Source organism: Oncorhynchus kisutch, linkage group LG10 (genome assembly GCF_002021735.2).
Source record: "Oncorhynchus kisutch isolate 150728-3 linkage group LG10, Okis_V2, whole genome shotgun sequence".
NCBI classification, from domain to species: Eukaryota; Metazoa; Chordata; class Actinopteri; order Salmoniformes; family Salmonidae; genus Oncorhynchus; species Oncorhynchus kisutch.
The window spans coordinates 51,698,091-51,712,541 of record NC_034183.2 but is presented as its reverse complement, the minus strand read 5'-3'; the positions used below and the strand labels follow the sequence as shown (position 1 = coordinate 51,712,541).

The 14,451-nt window shown below is 41.2% G+C and overlaps 1 protein-coding gene across 3 annotated transcripts; it reads right to left on the bottom strand.

The window, feature by feature from the left end:
• Positions 1-898: 898 nt before the first annotated feature.
• On the bottom strand, positions 899-12,682 carry LOC109898362 (MBT domain-containing protein 1). Of its 3 annotated transcripts, none has more exons than XR_004211271.1 (17): positions 12,489-12,677; positions 11,238-11,439; positions 10,905-11,038; positions 9,955-10,069; positions 9,661-9,743; positions 8,457-8,574; positions 8,027-8,161; positions 7,786-7,874; positions 7,323-7,557; positions 7,021-7,076; positions 6,814-6,918; positions 6,543-6,690; positions 6,285-6,367; positions 5,651-5,885; positions 5,117-5,188; positions 4,346-4,998; positions 899-4,102 (listed from the first exon to the last, which is right to left on the bottom strand). XR_004211271.1 is itself a non-coding variant. In XM_020493316.2 (17 exons), exons 1-17 carry the CDS (start codon positions 12,507-12,509, stop codon positions 3,978-3,980), a joined length of 2,151 nt encoding a protein of 716 aa, XP_020348905.1. In that variant the 5' UTR covers positions 12,510-12,682; the 3' UTR covers positions 899-3,977. The 3 variants fall into 3 exon arrangements, 2 of the variants coding, with proteins under 2 accessions (XP_020348905.1, XP_031689770.1); XM_020493316.2 differs by having other exon boundaries at positions 4,346-4,540; positions 12,489-12,682; XM_031833910.1 differs by lacking the exon at positions 12,489-12,677 and adding an exon at positions 11,853-12,004 and having other exon boundaries at positions 4,346-4,540.
• Between the last annotated feature and the right edge of the window lie 1,769 nt (positions 12,683-14,451).

Here is a 14,451-nt window from a genome sequence, read left to right as displayed (position 1 = left end):
GCCTGATGGGATGTTTTGGTAGACATTATCTTGGGCCTGTTTGGGCAACATTGGAGTTGTGCAGAATATTTGCATTGAAATGGTAAGGTATTAACTGCGTTCTGGATGTTACTTGACAATACCAGTTGTCGAAGCCGGCCGTTGCCCTATGCTACATTGGTTAACATGGTAATGTTCACTACAGCAGGTGTATTCAACTCCCTGAGGTTTGGAGCCTGCTGGTTTTGTCTTCTCCCTTAATTGCACCCACCTGGGGTTTCAGGTGTGAATCTGATTTGAGGGAGCTAAAATCCAGCTTAATTCATTGTGAAACGCTACTTGACAATATTTTGGGAGGCCCTTTTGTCTACTTCCAGTGTCGGATGAACTCGTGGCTGAAGTGTTATTGTCCAGTATGAAGTAAGTTGGCATTTGCTCAGGAAACTTTAGTGCATCTGCTAGCATGCTAACAGACAGACTTCCAGTCATAGCATGCTAGCAGATACCCATAGACACCTAAATTGAATTTGTCACGTGCTGAATTCAGGTGTAGACCTTGGTGAAATGCTTACAAGCCCATAACCAACAGTGCAGTTAAGAAAATACCTAAAGAGTTGGGAGGGGGGGGCAATGCAAATAGTCTGAGTAGCCATTTGATGTTCAGGACTCTTACGGCTTGGTGGTAGAAGCCTCATGGTCCTAGACTTGATAAAAGCATCCAGTCATAGCATGCTAGCAGATCCCATAGATTTCCAGTCATAGTGCTGGCTCATGAAACAACCTGTAACTTCCTTCCTACTGGACACACACACACAAATGGTATCTAGGAGTTCATCTGACTGGGGAAGGAGATGAAGGACATCAATCCCAAAGTATCCATTAAATGGTGTGGTTAACAAAATGGACACTAGCTTCTCAATACTGTACTTTTATGCAGTGTAAAAAAAAAGTTGTGAATAATTTATTTTACATGAATGCTTGTTCCACAAACATGCTGCAAGATTCATTAAAAATATTAAATGAAAGTAAACATCTAAATATCTTCAAATACATATTTTCCTAAACTTCTGTAGTTGATATACTGTAGCTTAGTAAACTTCATGTTCACAGCACATTTACAATGGAAACCAAGGAACAAAAACTATATACTTGGATGAAGATTTGTGTTTTGACAGTTAATTCATTACAAATCTTTCATTATAGTTGTATCCAAAATAAGAGAGAACTGCATTTCTCCACTATGGTCACAGTTTCTGAAAATCATTTCATTCTTAAAAGGTTATGACTTTATCAAATATATGTATATAGCACCAGAATACAAGGACAATATGAACAGGTTTCACAATAGAAACAAGCACACATACACACAGACCTGTGTTAGTGCCAAGACCAACTAGTTAAGCACAGGAGGAGATGTTCACACTGCTGCATGCACATATTTTGGTTTTAACAAACACACCCTATAGTCTTGTTCTTTGATATTGATTATAATATGAAATAATGCATTTGAAATCAATGAACGTCATGATCAGAACAGTGTAGCCCTATATTGAGTCCATTTGTGCGTTTTATTTTTTTCTTCATTCAAATACCATGAATTCTCGTGTCTAACATTTGTGTTACAAGGACGACGGAGACAATGTTTGTCGCCTCAAAACAGTCATGCCATATATTAACATAATGTCATGTATATTTCCACCATTCGGTCTTTGATGCACAGTCTGAAGTTTGAGTGAAAGTACAGCTAAAAGCTTATGATCTCACTGTCTCCCAAACCTAATGTAGGGTGAAATTGGGAGCATTTGCAACAGATATGCCTCTGTACCATATATTTAGCTACCGTGTGCCTGTCAAACCTTGTTCATTATTATGACATTTAGGGTAAAATGTAACATTAGGAGAGTACTGTGATAAGACGTTATTGCTTGACAGTGACCTTAGGCAATCTTTGGCATCACCAAGGTCACCTGAGCTGGTTTACACCAGCCAGCACGTAAAATGTACATTTTCATTGAGACTATAATACTAGTTTGAGTTTCACTCAGGACCAGACATTGAAACATACAGTAACAACAGTAAGACAAATCGACAGAGCTAACATTTAACTGAACATTTTTGCAAAAAAAGAAAAGTTCAAAACAAACACCTACACATTATCAAACAGTGACACACAGAAGGGTAATCCTACCTCTAGAGACAGCATATATGACAAATCCACTTAAAATGGGACCTTGTATCACATCAAATAGGTCTCTCTACATTAGTGAGATGGTTTACCAAGTGACACATTTACTTTAAGACCGATCTTGGACTAAACACATTTTTATTAATACTGTTGACCACATCAATCTCTGAAGTCTAAGTTCAGCATGCCAACAGCCAATGACAACACCGTTCTCAATAACCTTAACAACGAAGAAGAAGCCTATAATACAATACGCTAAGATTTCCTGAGAGTAAATTGTCAACCTTACTGGTATATAAAGTAAGACAACGGAGTGCAGTCGCTAGTATATATAGTATGTAAATTATAATCCCTCTTTAATTTCTCATATGGCACAAAATAAATCACCATATCATGTTTGTAAATTGGCTCTGTTATATACTGCATACTTTGTTCATAAATACACATTTAATGTGATATATTTTGTTTTATAAATCAATATTGACATTCATTTAATATCTCCCAATGAAAGGATGGCCTATGAATAAAATGTATGATCATGAGTCAGTGAGTATGACAATTTAGCCCAGGCCTACCAAACACTTACTAGGAAATATGCACACATAGCTGTCAAAGTGATTTAAATTGTAATGAAAGTCACCTTTACGTGTGGTTTGACCAGAATCTGAAAACCTTGCAACAGGAGATTACATTAAAAGTTCTAAAAGAGGTAGAGCAAACAGCATTATGAAGTTTTTCTTTTACAAAGACAGTAAATTCTCTATTCAGATAAAACGTTTCTCATGTTGTTGACGGTACTGATGAAACACAGCCCGAATATTACAGTGACTTGAATATTTCCTCTACTCATATTTATAGTATCTCTCTGAATTATGACATAATTCATGTAGAATAATGCTATGTTAGATATAAAACATTTCACATAGATCTCTATTACTTGACACAAGAGTCAAGGTTTGCATATCATTGTGTAGTAAACTGTGATAGAACTAAATATTACCACAGTGAATGACCTGTTTTTCATAAGAGTAGAAATGTTTAGATTTGACAAAAATTTGCCTGCAATCAGCTGGCCAAGAGGAGTAATATTTGTAAACATATTTTAAATAAGGCATGGTAAATATAGTGATAGAAAAGGGTCAACTGAAGATTTGGGGCTCTCCCACATTCGCTCTGGTCATGTCCCAGTGATAGCTGTAAGTCATTATTGGCTATCACATAAATGGAATGCAAGATCCAGAGAATGTGGTAAACTGCTCAAATCTTAGTTGAATGTACGGAACTGGTATGAAGCTGATTGGTGGTGTTTCTACTTTATATCTGAGTGATTGTTTTATACCAGTAAGGTTTAGTCCATTCAATACCTACATACACCCTGTTATATATACACAAACATCACACAGTTTATCCATCGAAAGATTACCCTACCTCAATGTAACGAATACGAGAGATGCACAAAAAGATATCGGATTAGAAAAAAATCGTAAAAAAGCTTCTTCTTTGTTGTTGTTGAAGTACAAAAAACTGAACTGAAACAAAGTTATTGTCATTCACACACACCTCTCTTTTTCCCTTTATTCTCTACACTCCTCTCCCCGTTTGACCTGTCTGTTTGGAACTAGTCTGAGTCGCTCTGTCCCAAGTCTCTATGAGCACAGCTTGAAGCCCCCTGGTGACCTTCCATGTTAATGTTGTGGGGATGCCACCCAGGGCCCATGGTCTCTGGTGCTGTGGAGGGAGAGGGAGGGGACTGACTCCTTCTTGCCCCCAGGCTGGCCCTCCGTTGGTGGGTGCAGCAGTGCCCCACGGAGGCTCAGGTCTCCTGCTTGATGTAGTAGCTGCCGCCGGAGCCATTGCTCTCCAGGTCGGAGGCTGTGCCCTGCGGGAAGGTGAACTCGTCTGCCTCCTGAACCTCCTCCTTCAGCTGCATTGTCACCCCTTGGGAAAGGAAAGAGGGCCAGTATAGAAGTATGAAAATAAATAGGAAGGAGAGGATGAATTGTAAAACTCAGGAGATAACGGAGAAAATAAGTTGCCTTGTTCAAGATTGTTGATGTTGAGATGGGGTAGAGTACTTGACCTACTACACCATTCTCTTTCAGTAGAGGACATCCCTAACCAACTACCAGGCTTAACATGGGTTTCTAATTTGAGTTCAGTTAGCGGGTTGGTTTTGGTTACCTGGCTTTCCATTGGGGCTGACTTCCTGGGCTGCCGAGGGAGGCTGTGCAGTCCCAGAGGCAGATGCTGGCGTGGGAGGAGATGGGTAGTCTGGCGGGGTCATGTTCTCGTCTCCAGATAGGTTCCTCTGGGGCACTCCACTCAATACCACCCCCGACAAACTCACTGGTCTCTTACCAATGGGGATCTTCCTCTCTAAAAACCAAGACAAAGGGTAAAATGGTTGATCAGCTCTTCTGTTACTTTCGTGTTTCTTATGCCTTTGCTCTTTTGACGTGTGGCTACTTAAGTGTTATTAATCATCAATAAAGTCAAATTTAAATATTCCAATCTAGGTAAAAATGTCTAAGAAATCTAAGTTATTCAGGAAAAGCTTGATGTAATGTCCAGCATGACTAACAAAGACTGAATGAACAGATAAAACGAAGCATACCATAAAAAGATCTACATAATCAAATAATTTGTCTTTTATTGCAGGCAATGAAGATTTTTCTTTAGCCTGAGGTCTAATCCTCTAATAACAGCTTCACACTGGTACGAAAATTAATCCGGTGTAGGAGAGTTTCGACTTGGTTTCAATGCTCTGTGTTGGTGTGAATAGAGATGCCCACAGAGCAAGAATCGTGATGAGCCGTGGCGAGTGCAGCTTTGCCCTTAAATAGAGAAAGAAAGAGGGAAAGGGGAGTGTGCATGGGAGGAGGTAGTAACAGGGGAAGCACAGGGGCAGTAACGAGAGGGGGAGGGGGCGAAATGAGGGGATGGATGACCTACTTTTCTTTTGGCCTTTGTACTGCTGGGATTTCTTCTTCTGCTTTGTCACACTCAGAGGGAGCTCTCTAGAGGCTGAAAAAAAGCATAAACCGGAGAACAACTCATTCATTCATACATTTGTGCAGCACAGCTCGTCTCAACTCATTCAAAAAAAGCCAATGCTTTAGCTCATTTTTCCTACATTACTAGAATTCGTTTCAAATGAAATGTTTGTGTTAAAGTCAGTGTTTTGGTTATCTGAAGGTTTCTGTGTTTTGGTTAAATTAAGTTTGATGTTTTGACTGTTTCTCTTGGTTGTTTTTGTTTTGCATTTATTGGCAGTGTCAAAGCAGTTCCACCTGTATTGGTAGTTTTGGTTATTTGGGAGATTACAGTTAAGGTAATTTGGATGACCCTAATGAAAAATCTGACTTTGTTTTCCAAAAGGTTATTTGGGGCTAGACTAGAACGAGTTCAGAAATTGCACTACGAAAATGTATCTTTGTCCATCTTTATCTTTGTGAATAAATGCTGAAAAATCCCAATAAAACTCACCGAGCACAGCTGGTGGCTGTAGCTGGTAGCCAGTCAGCTGACACCAGCCCACAGGGTATAGGTCAGGTGATTCACAGTCCACCCACTGATCATACTCGTCCTCCCAGCCGTCAAAATGGATGCGCAGCAGTCTATGTACAATACGTGTCACTGTGGCAACACACACCAGCCGGGGCTCCATCAGGTCCACAGCCTCCAGCTTCATGCCAGGGCGGAACCCATGGTTTGGAACTTCCTTCAGAGTCAAGAAAGAGAAGGGGACATTCAGCTGGTGGACGCAGGGAATTTCTCATAACACTACAAATTCAAAGCATATGACGTTGTACATTGGTGGGCTACTAGTCTTTCTCAACTTCACTGCACTCAGATGCACTTGGTCATCCTTATTCGGACAAATATCCTGTAACACCTACACTACTGAGAGAAATCAAGCAATTTGAAAAAGCCAAAGTGCAAAAACAATCAAACTTCAAATAGATTAAATCCAGCAGGTAAAAAAAAAAATGTAAAGGGTTACTCAAGACAAGCAAGTAGTTGGTTTTCAGTCCAACTAACAGACTGAGAACAAAAGTAAAAGAGCCAAAACGAACTAACAGGCAAAATAGCTAGCAGACCAAAAGCTGAACAAGGTTACCTTGTTAAAGAGCTTCACCGGAGCTGCCACTGAACCCGTTTCCCTGAGGTAGTCAAACCATCTGAATGGGAGTTTTGTGTACCCTGCAGAAAAGACTTACTTATTGAGGCTACAAGTAACAGCAACTGGCTGGCCAATTTAAATTGCCACTGTGAAGTGAGAATCAGTGGTGTGCACTCTCTTGATACTACAAATAAACTCAAATAGACAATTGTGAGGATGCTTTTACCACACAATGTAATGTAATTCGGTATGTACCACGTGGAGGGGTGAGTTCAATTGTGTTGATTTCACAGAATCCAGCAGGAAAGATAGAGGGAGAGGTGGAGTGATAGCAGAACCAGTCAGAACCATCAGCCGCCTCGGAACCATCAATTCCAATCATGAGGTATCCATCCGCCAAGACCTGGAGGAAGAGAAGGCAGGGAGCGTGAATGTGTACAAATCTGTTACATGTGCAAGTTCACTTGTCTTTCATTTCCCTAATTTCTCTGTCAGTCATATTTCTCATCACGATTATGAGGCTTACCTTTCTGACAGTAGCAACACAAATAGCTGATAGATTCAGAGGGTCAATAGCCTCCAGCTTCATGCCATCTTTAAACCACTCCCCGCTCTGGTCAACATCCTTCACCTGAGAGAGATTGTGCCACGTATCAAACAAAATGTCAGAGACCAGAAAGATCTGTGAATCAATGGAGTCAAGTGGCAGATTGAAACAATTATTTGAACTCACCTTCGCAAAAAGCTGTCCTGGGGCATCTACTTGGCCATCAAGTTTCTTTGAAACATCTGAAACAATAATATCAACATGTGTTTGAAACACCAAAATAAAGAAAGAGCATTCGTCATTAATGGACAACAATCAAACCCTAAAACTCAAAATAAATCATACTGAAACAACTAGAATCTTAAAATGCCTGTAAGTGTTTCATCCATGTTGAACTTTTCAGGATCCTTAGACCCGAGCAAATCTTTACCCTTATGTGTAAGTCCCACGTGCCTAGTCCCGTGTGCCCTCCCCACTATTTCACTGACCAGATCTCTTGAAGCGGTGTCCAATGCCGCGGGACCAGCCGATGCTGTGTATCAGTGGGCTGTACATGTGGCACCAGAAGTCGTCCGAGCCGTCCTCGCACTCCTCGTAGACGAGCCGAAGCCGACCTCCGATCACCTGCTCTACCAGGGCCACCCGCGTCCGGCACAGGTGAGTCTTATCCACCACCTCCACACGCATCAGCTTCTTAAAGGGGAACTGCATGCTCTGCTGCACCTGGTGAGGAGGTGAGGATTCTACAAGGTTACTTGACAATCCTGTTAGGCATTGTAGAATATGTCACTCTACAATAACACATGTTTGTACTGGTAGTGCCAGAAGGTTATTAGTGTTGCATTTGTGGAAATAATACAAGCATATTCATCTTCTCACATTGATATTTGATGCATGTTTGTACTATGAGTGAGGTGTTGGAGTGTCTTGTGATGTAGAGTTGTAGCTCACCTTGGTGGAGAAATCAATAGGTAGAGTCTTTGCTCCTGTTAGGCATTTCACAAGAAACGCTTTCCAGTTGGTGCACTTGTGCTGAATGGCTAAGGTGAAACAGTCAGACAACATTTGGCAAAGATTAGAAATGATTCTCTCAAACCGGTCAGAAATGATAAATGACACAACACTTGCAGCACAGCCTACATCCTTATCTTGGCAAAACAAAGTACAGTACTATTCCCTCTGTTAGTCTTACACTTGGGAGGAACCAGGGGCTTTCCTCCGGCTGCACACCAGCCCACCGGGTGGATGTCAGGGACACAGATGTTACACCAGAAATCCCTGCCAGAGTCACCATCAAACCCCTCGTACCGTAGCAGTGCCTTAAAGCCTTCGGAGAGAAACACAATGTTTTAAAATGAGGGAAACCACTGAACCTTATTTGTGATTTTCAGATTCTTTTTTTCTTCCTGAAATACCATTACAAATCTAAAATCATAGGAGTATTGTGGATGAGAAGAATCTATGTTTCCAAGCATTGTGTGTAGGCTACATCTATCTGTAACATGTCGGTGTGTAAACAGAGTTTGATGAAAACAATGAATGCAGAGAAAGTACACCGTCATCTATGAATCCAATCAGGTGCATTTTAGAGTGAAGAGGATTCTCTGGGGCTGCTTTGTTACCTGCTAATTTGATAACTCCTGCTATCCAGTACACCTTCATTGGCAGGCCGCTGTCTGTATTGGGCACCTCTACCCTCACCCCTTCTGCAAGGTCACCCCAGGAAGTTCCCATGGGAACCTAAAAGGCAGAGAAGACAAAAGGACAGCTGTTAAAACAACCAAACTCATCATGTCAAGCTAATATTCTTCATTGTCACCTATCCTCACAATTAGTGCAGCTTCAATAATGTAAAACACAACTAAAAAACTGTTGTTTTCATCTCACTGTTTGATGGCTCAATAGGGATGAGATACACTACCATTCAAAGGTTTGGGGGTCACTTAGAAATGTCCTTGTTTTTTAAAGAAAAGCTATTTTTTTGTCCATTAAAATAACATCAAATTGATCAGAAATACAGTGTAGACATGGTTAATGTTGTAAATGACTATTGTAGCTGGAAACGGCTGTTTTTGTTATGGAATATCTACATTGGCATTCAGAGACCCGTTATCAGCAACCGTCACTCCTGTGTTCCAATGGCACGTTGTGTTAGCCAATCCAACTTTATCATTTTAAAAGGCTAATTGATCATTAGGCAGAGTCTTTTAAAAAGATAAAGTTGGATTAGCTAACACAGCGTGGCATCGGAACACAGGAGTGATGGTTGCTGATAACGGGCCTCTGTATGCCTATGTAGATATTCCATAAGAAAATCAGCTGTTTCCAGCAACAATAGTCATTCACAACATAAACAATATCTACACTGTATTTCTGATCAATTTGATGTTATTTTAAATTTAAAAAAATAAAAAGTGCTTTTCTTTCTAAGCGACCCCAAACTTTTGAATGGTAGTGTATATTCTAACATACTTGCACTGTTGAGTTTCGTTGTACTGGAGCATAAAAAAAAAAAAAGGTCTGAGGGTTACAAATCAACACATTCTAATATCTACAAGAATCTACTTCTTTATAACAAACAAGAAAGGCGCAAGCTGAAATTCAATTACTTTGTATTTATTGTAATATTAGTCCCTTAATAAGCACTCATCATGAGAGGCAACCATAGACGCTTGCATCATTCATCCACTGAGCGTGATCTCTACTTTAAAAAGTATAAAGTCAGTTAAGATATACCACATTGGCTGTGTCTACATGTTCTGACTTCCATACACTGTCACTTTTCATCAGCAACCCTTTGGAGTGTTTGAGCTGAGCGTTGCTTACGTGTTTGAAACAGCCGACAGGTGCCCCGTTAATGTCGCCGGTGCCTATGTAGCGTCCCCAATCAAAGCCTTTCACAGGAATCACTGCAACCACCACAAGTATCGTCATGGGAGATATAGATAACAAAAGTCGACTACCTTATTATCATCACCTTCTTTATTTACAGTGAGAAAGACATGAGCTCAATCTAGTCCTAGTATAATCATCCTTAAAGACTGTTGCACCTATACTGTAGTCATTTGTCATTGGTAATAAATGCATTTCACGTGTCATGGACTTTTGCGTGGAACTTACCTGTTTTTGATTTGACTTGATTCTGTTGGTTGGCTTGGTACTGGGCATAGGCAGCCAACTTCGCCATGAGAGGCTGTTTCTGTAATACTTTAGCCTTTTTCGTGGGGGGTTTACCCTTTGAAAATAATCATATTGAGAGAGATAGAAGAAGAACCATACAAGCCAGGCAGGTTTCCTTTGTCCAAGGTTTATTCGACAAAAGAAATCATTGCGATGTGTGTAAAGGAAACGGCAGATTATAGAATACATTTTCTAAAGATCAATGACATTTGTATCAGTTCGACTGGGATGTATTTTTTTGTCGTCCAACTTTCTTTATTGTGACAAATTATGATGGAAACTGTTTTTTGAAAAAAGGATTGCCAAATCATTTTGAATGTTCGTGGGGTACATGACGTCGTCACGTAGCCCTAACAAAAACGATCCACTCAACATTTAAATTCTAAATATCCATTGCTGACAAATTAACATTTTCACTGTTGCAATACATTGGAACATGATAATTATTAGAATATGACAAATATTAGTAAATTATTGCAGTATATCCATGCTGGCTTTCGCGGGATACCTGAGACATGAAACACATAGCTGGGAGGGCATATAGCCTGTCAGCAATTTATTGATGCTCTATTTGCCAAAAAAGGTTCATGTTAACACTTTAACCACTTAATCTGTATTCTTTTTTTGGTGTAATGTCATTACGTCCAGACGTTTTTAATCGACAAGATGGAAACTGTTGCATCTATTTTCTATACAGACTTTCTAAATGTCAACAACAAAAATCACTGGACCAGTTAATGAAAACATAGCTACATAGAGGATGATACACAGAGGAAGCAATTCAAATGAAATAAACACACCTTTTCAATGTTAATTGAAAAAATATATATATGTTTATAGAGGAACATACAAGGACAATAGAAGTAGACTTAGTGCAGTTTGCATGTTACCTGCAGTCTGGCCAGTATGCTGGCTTTTTTAGAGTTGGATGAGTAACTCCTTGAACAGGATACACTGCAGAAGCGCTTGGTTTTGGAGTAGAAAGCATCTCTCACTCCCACCATCCCACACATCTCACAGGTGGCTGAGGAGAGTGAAACACACACACACACACACACACACACATATATATATATACACACACACGGAGGGATACCGAGGTGTGAGTACTGTTCAGTCGAAGAGATGGCCATATAATAGAATGCTAAAATCTCTATTCAACCCTGTAATAACACCATCAGCAATTATGTTCAATGGGCAGAGGCAGTCACAGTACTACTAACCCATTCCTGCCTTCCCATCGGGGTAGGTGTAGACCTGGCCGTTGGTCTTGATGATGGGCAGGCTGGCAGGGAGGGAGGGAACCTCTTCATCACTGTCCTCTGAGCTCGAGCTACTGCTGGAATCCTCACTGCAGCTGTCATAGCCATCGAACATCCCAAACGAGTCCCGCCTCTTCCTTTCTGAACGAACAGTCCGTTCAGCCTATAGGAGAGAGGATTGTGTCAGCTAGTGCTAGCACAGCGCAGTCAATGCAGTCTCACTTACCTGCTTGCCACGACAGGTGGTTGCTTTGCATGATAACCTACTGCTGATCATTTTTTTCTGATAAAGGCAAAGCAATCACTGCATCCATAAACCTTGTTAGATAAGCCTACATATAGAGGTCCAAGAGAATATGTAGCCTATGTGCAATGTCTCCATGCAAACACGGACAGAATGAAGAGTGAAGGGGACTTTGAAAGTATAACATGTCAATTCAATAGCTACATATCAATTAATGAATCTATGAATAGCACTGTATTTTGAACCAACATGGAAATTGCTCAGAGCTCAACATGTTAACCAATTATAACCTGTAACACCCACCACCACATATCTGGTGGTAGCTCACTTACCATTTCCACACTAAAACAAGTCTGTTCTCAGTGATCAAAACAGCGACAACATACAGCAAGTAAGCTACATGACAAACACTTCGCACTGCAGTAACAGATAGCTAATGTCATCGATGGTGCACCGCCCCCTTTCTATTCAGAAACCTCTGTTGCCAAAGCACAACATTGAAATGACAGCTGCACGCACTGGCTCATGACCTGATATCCCCATGAATTAAAGTCTGCAAGAGGCCCCAATACAGCGGCAAAAAAAAATCACTGCAGTGCGGTCTATTTAATATGACGGACCTGCCTTCTTGCAATTGTTTGCTAGCCAGCTAACGTAACGTTAATGGTAGCTGCTGGATCTTGCCCGTTATTCAAGCGGACAAGCTGCCCTAGAATGTTGGGAGGATTGTTGAAGAAGCAGCACAACAGCATGCCAACAACAACGGCTAGCTTTATAAAACAATTGAAAGGCAGGCAATGCTGGAATAAAGCTGTCTGTTTTATTTTCTGCAGCTACAGTAACTATCTGGCACTACTACTGCCTAGCCTAGCTGGCTAAACTAGCTGCTGCAGTCTGACAACCACAACAAAGAAAGGGGAAATAAGACTACACCAGAGATTTACACAGAACACAATAATAGCGCTCACCGTATCTCTTGCGTTTTCCATCAGCCCTTCATGCGGAGCGTTTTCGGGTTTATCTTGATACAGTGGCGAGACAGTGAAGAGAGTAAATTAATGGTAACCTAATATGCAAAAACAACTCCACTAGCTAGCTAGCATAGCATATCAACAACATTATCATATTTCAAACGCGCAGGCGCGGAGTACAGACGATTTTTGCCAATTGGGCAAGAAATTCTTCTTCATCTATTTAGCATGCAGGTTTAGCCAAGTGAAAGTACTTTACCGCCATCTACTGTACTGTATGCACATACGTACAGTAAAATGCATCAAAGTAAATACACTACATGGGTGAAAGTATGTCAACACCTGCTCTTCGAACATCTCATTCCAAAATTATGGCCATTAATATGGAGTTGGTCCCCACTTTGCTGCTATAACAGCCACCACTCTTCTGGGAAGGCTTTTCACTAGATGTTGGAACACAGCTGCAGGGACTTGCTTCCACTTAGCCACAAGAGCATTAGTGAGGTTGGGCACAGATTTGGGGCGATTAAGCCTGGCTCGCAGACTGCAATTCATCCCAAAAGTTTTCTATGGGGTTGAGGTCAGGGCTCTGTGCGGGCCAGTCAAGTTCTTCCAAACCGATCTGGACAAACCATTTCTGTATGGACCTCACTTGTGCATGGGGGCATTGTCATGCTGAAACAGGAAAGGGCCTCCCCCAAACTGTTGCCACAAAATTAGAAGCACAGAATCATCTAGAATGTCATAGTATGCTGTCGCGTTAAGATTTCCCTTCAGTTGAAAAAGGGGCCTAGCCCGAACATTGAAAAACAGCCCCAGACCATTATTCCTCCTCCACCAAACTTTATAGTTGGCACTATGTATTTGGCAGGTAGCGTTCTCCTGGAATCCGCCAAACAGATTATGCTGTCGGACTGACAGATGTTGAAGCGTGATTCATCACTCCAGAAAAAGTGTTTCCACTGCTCCAGAGTCCAATAGCGGCGAGTTTTAAACCACTCCAGCTGAGGCTTGGCATTGTGCATGGTGATCTTAGGCTTGTTTGCGGCTGCTCGGCCATGGAAATTCATTTCATGAAGCTCCCAATGAACAGTTGTGCTGACGTTGCTTCCAGAGGCAGTTTGGAACTCGGTAGTGAGTGTTGTAATCAAGGACAGGCGATTTTTATGTTCTACACACTTCAGCACTCGGCAGTCCCGTTCTGCGAGCTAGTGTAGCCTACCACTTTTTGGCTGAGCCATTGTTGCTCCGAGACGTTTCCACTTCACAATAACAGCACTTACAGTTGAACGGGGCAGCTCTAGTAGGGCAGAAATTTGACAAACTGACTTGGAGGAAAGGTGCCATTTCGTGACGGTGCAATGTTGAAAGTCACAGAACTTTTCAGTATGGGCCATTCTACAGCCAATGTTTGTCCTTGGAGATTGCATGGCTGTGTGCTCGATTTTATATGCCTGTCAGGAACAAGTGTGGCTGGAATAGCCAAATCAACTAATATGAAGGGGTGTCCACATATGTTTGTATACAGTCGTGGCCAAAAGTTTTGAGAATGACACACATATTAATTTTCACAAAGTCTGCTGCCTCAGTTTGTATGATGGCAATTTGCATATACTCCAGAATGTTATGAAAAGTGATCAAATGAATTGCAATTAATTGCAAAGTCCCTCTTTGCCATGCAAATTAACTGAATCCCCCAAAAACATTTCCACTGCATTTCAGCCCTACCACAAAAGGACCAGCTGACATCAAGTCAGTGATTCTCTCGTTAACACGGGTGTGAGTGTTGACAAGGACAAGGCTGGAGATCACTCTGTCATGCTGATTGAGTTCGAATAACAGACTGGAAGCTTCAAAAGGAGGGTGGTGCTTGGAATCATTGTTCTTCCTCTGTCAACCATGGTCATCTGCAAGGAAACACGTGCCATCACCATTGCTTTGCACAAAAAAGGGCTTCACA

Bases quoted from the DNA above. Each gene is read 5' to 3' on its own strand.
- LOC109898362 (XM_020493316.2), bottom strand. From the start codon at position 12,509: ATGGAAAACGCAAGAGATACG. The intron at 6,368-6,542 runs GTACATACCGAA...TCTTTTCTGCAG, and splicing joins TGAACTCACCCCTCCACGTG to GGTACACAAAACTCCCATTC. The intron at 4,541-5,116 runs GTAGGTCATCCA...CTTGGTTTTTAG, and splicing joins GTACAAAGGCCAAAAGAAAA to AGAGGAAGATCCCCATTGGT.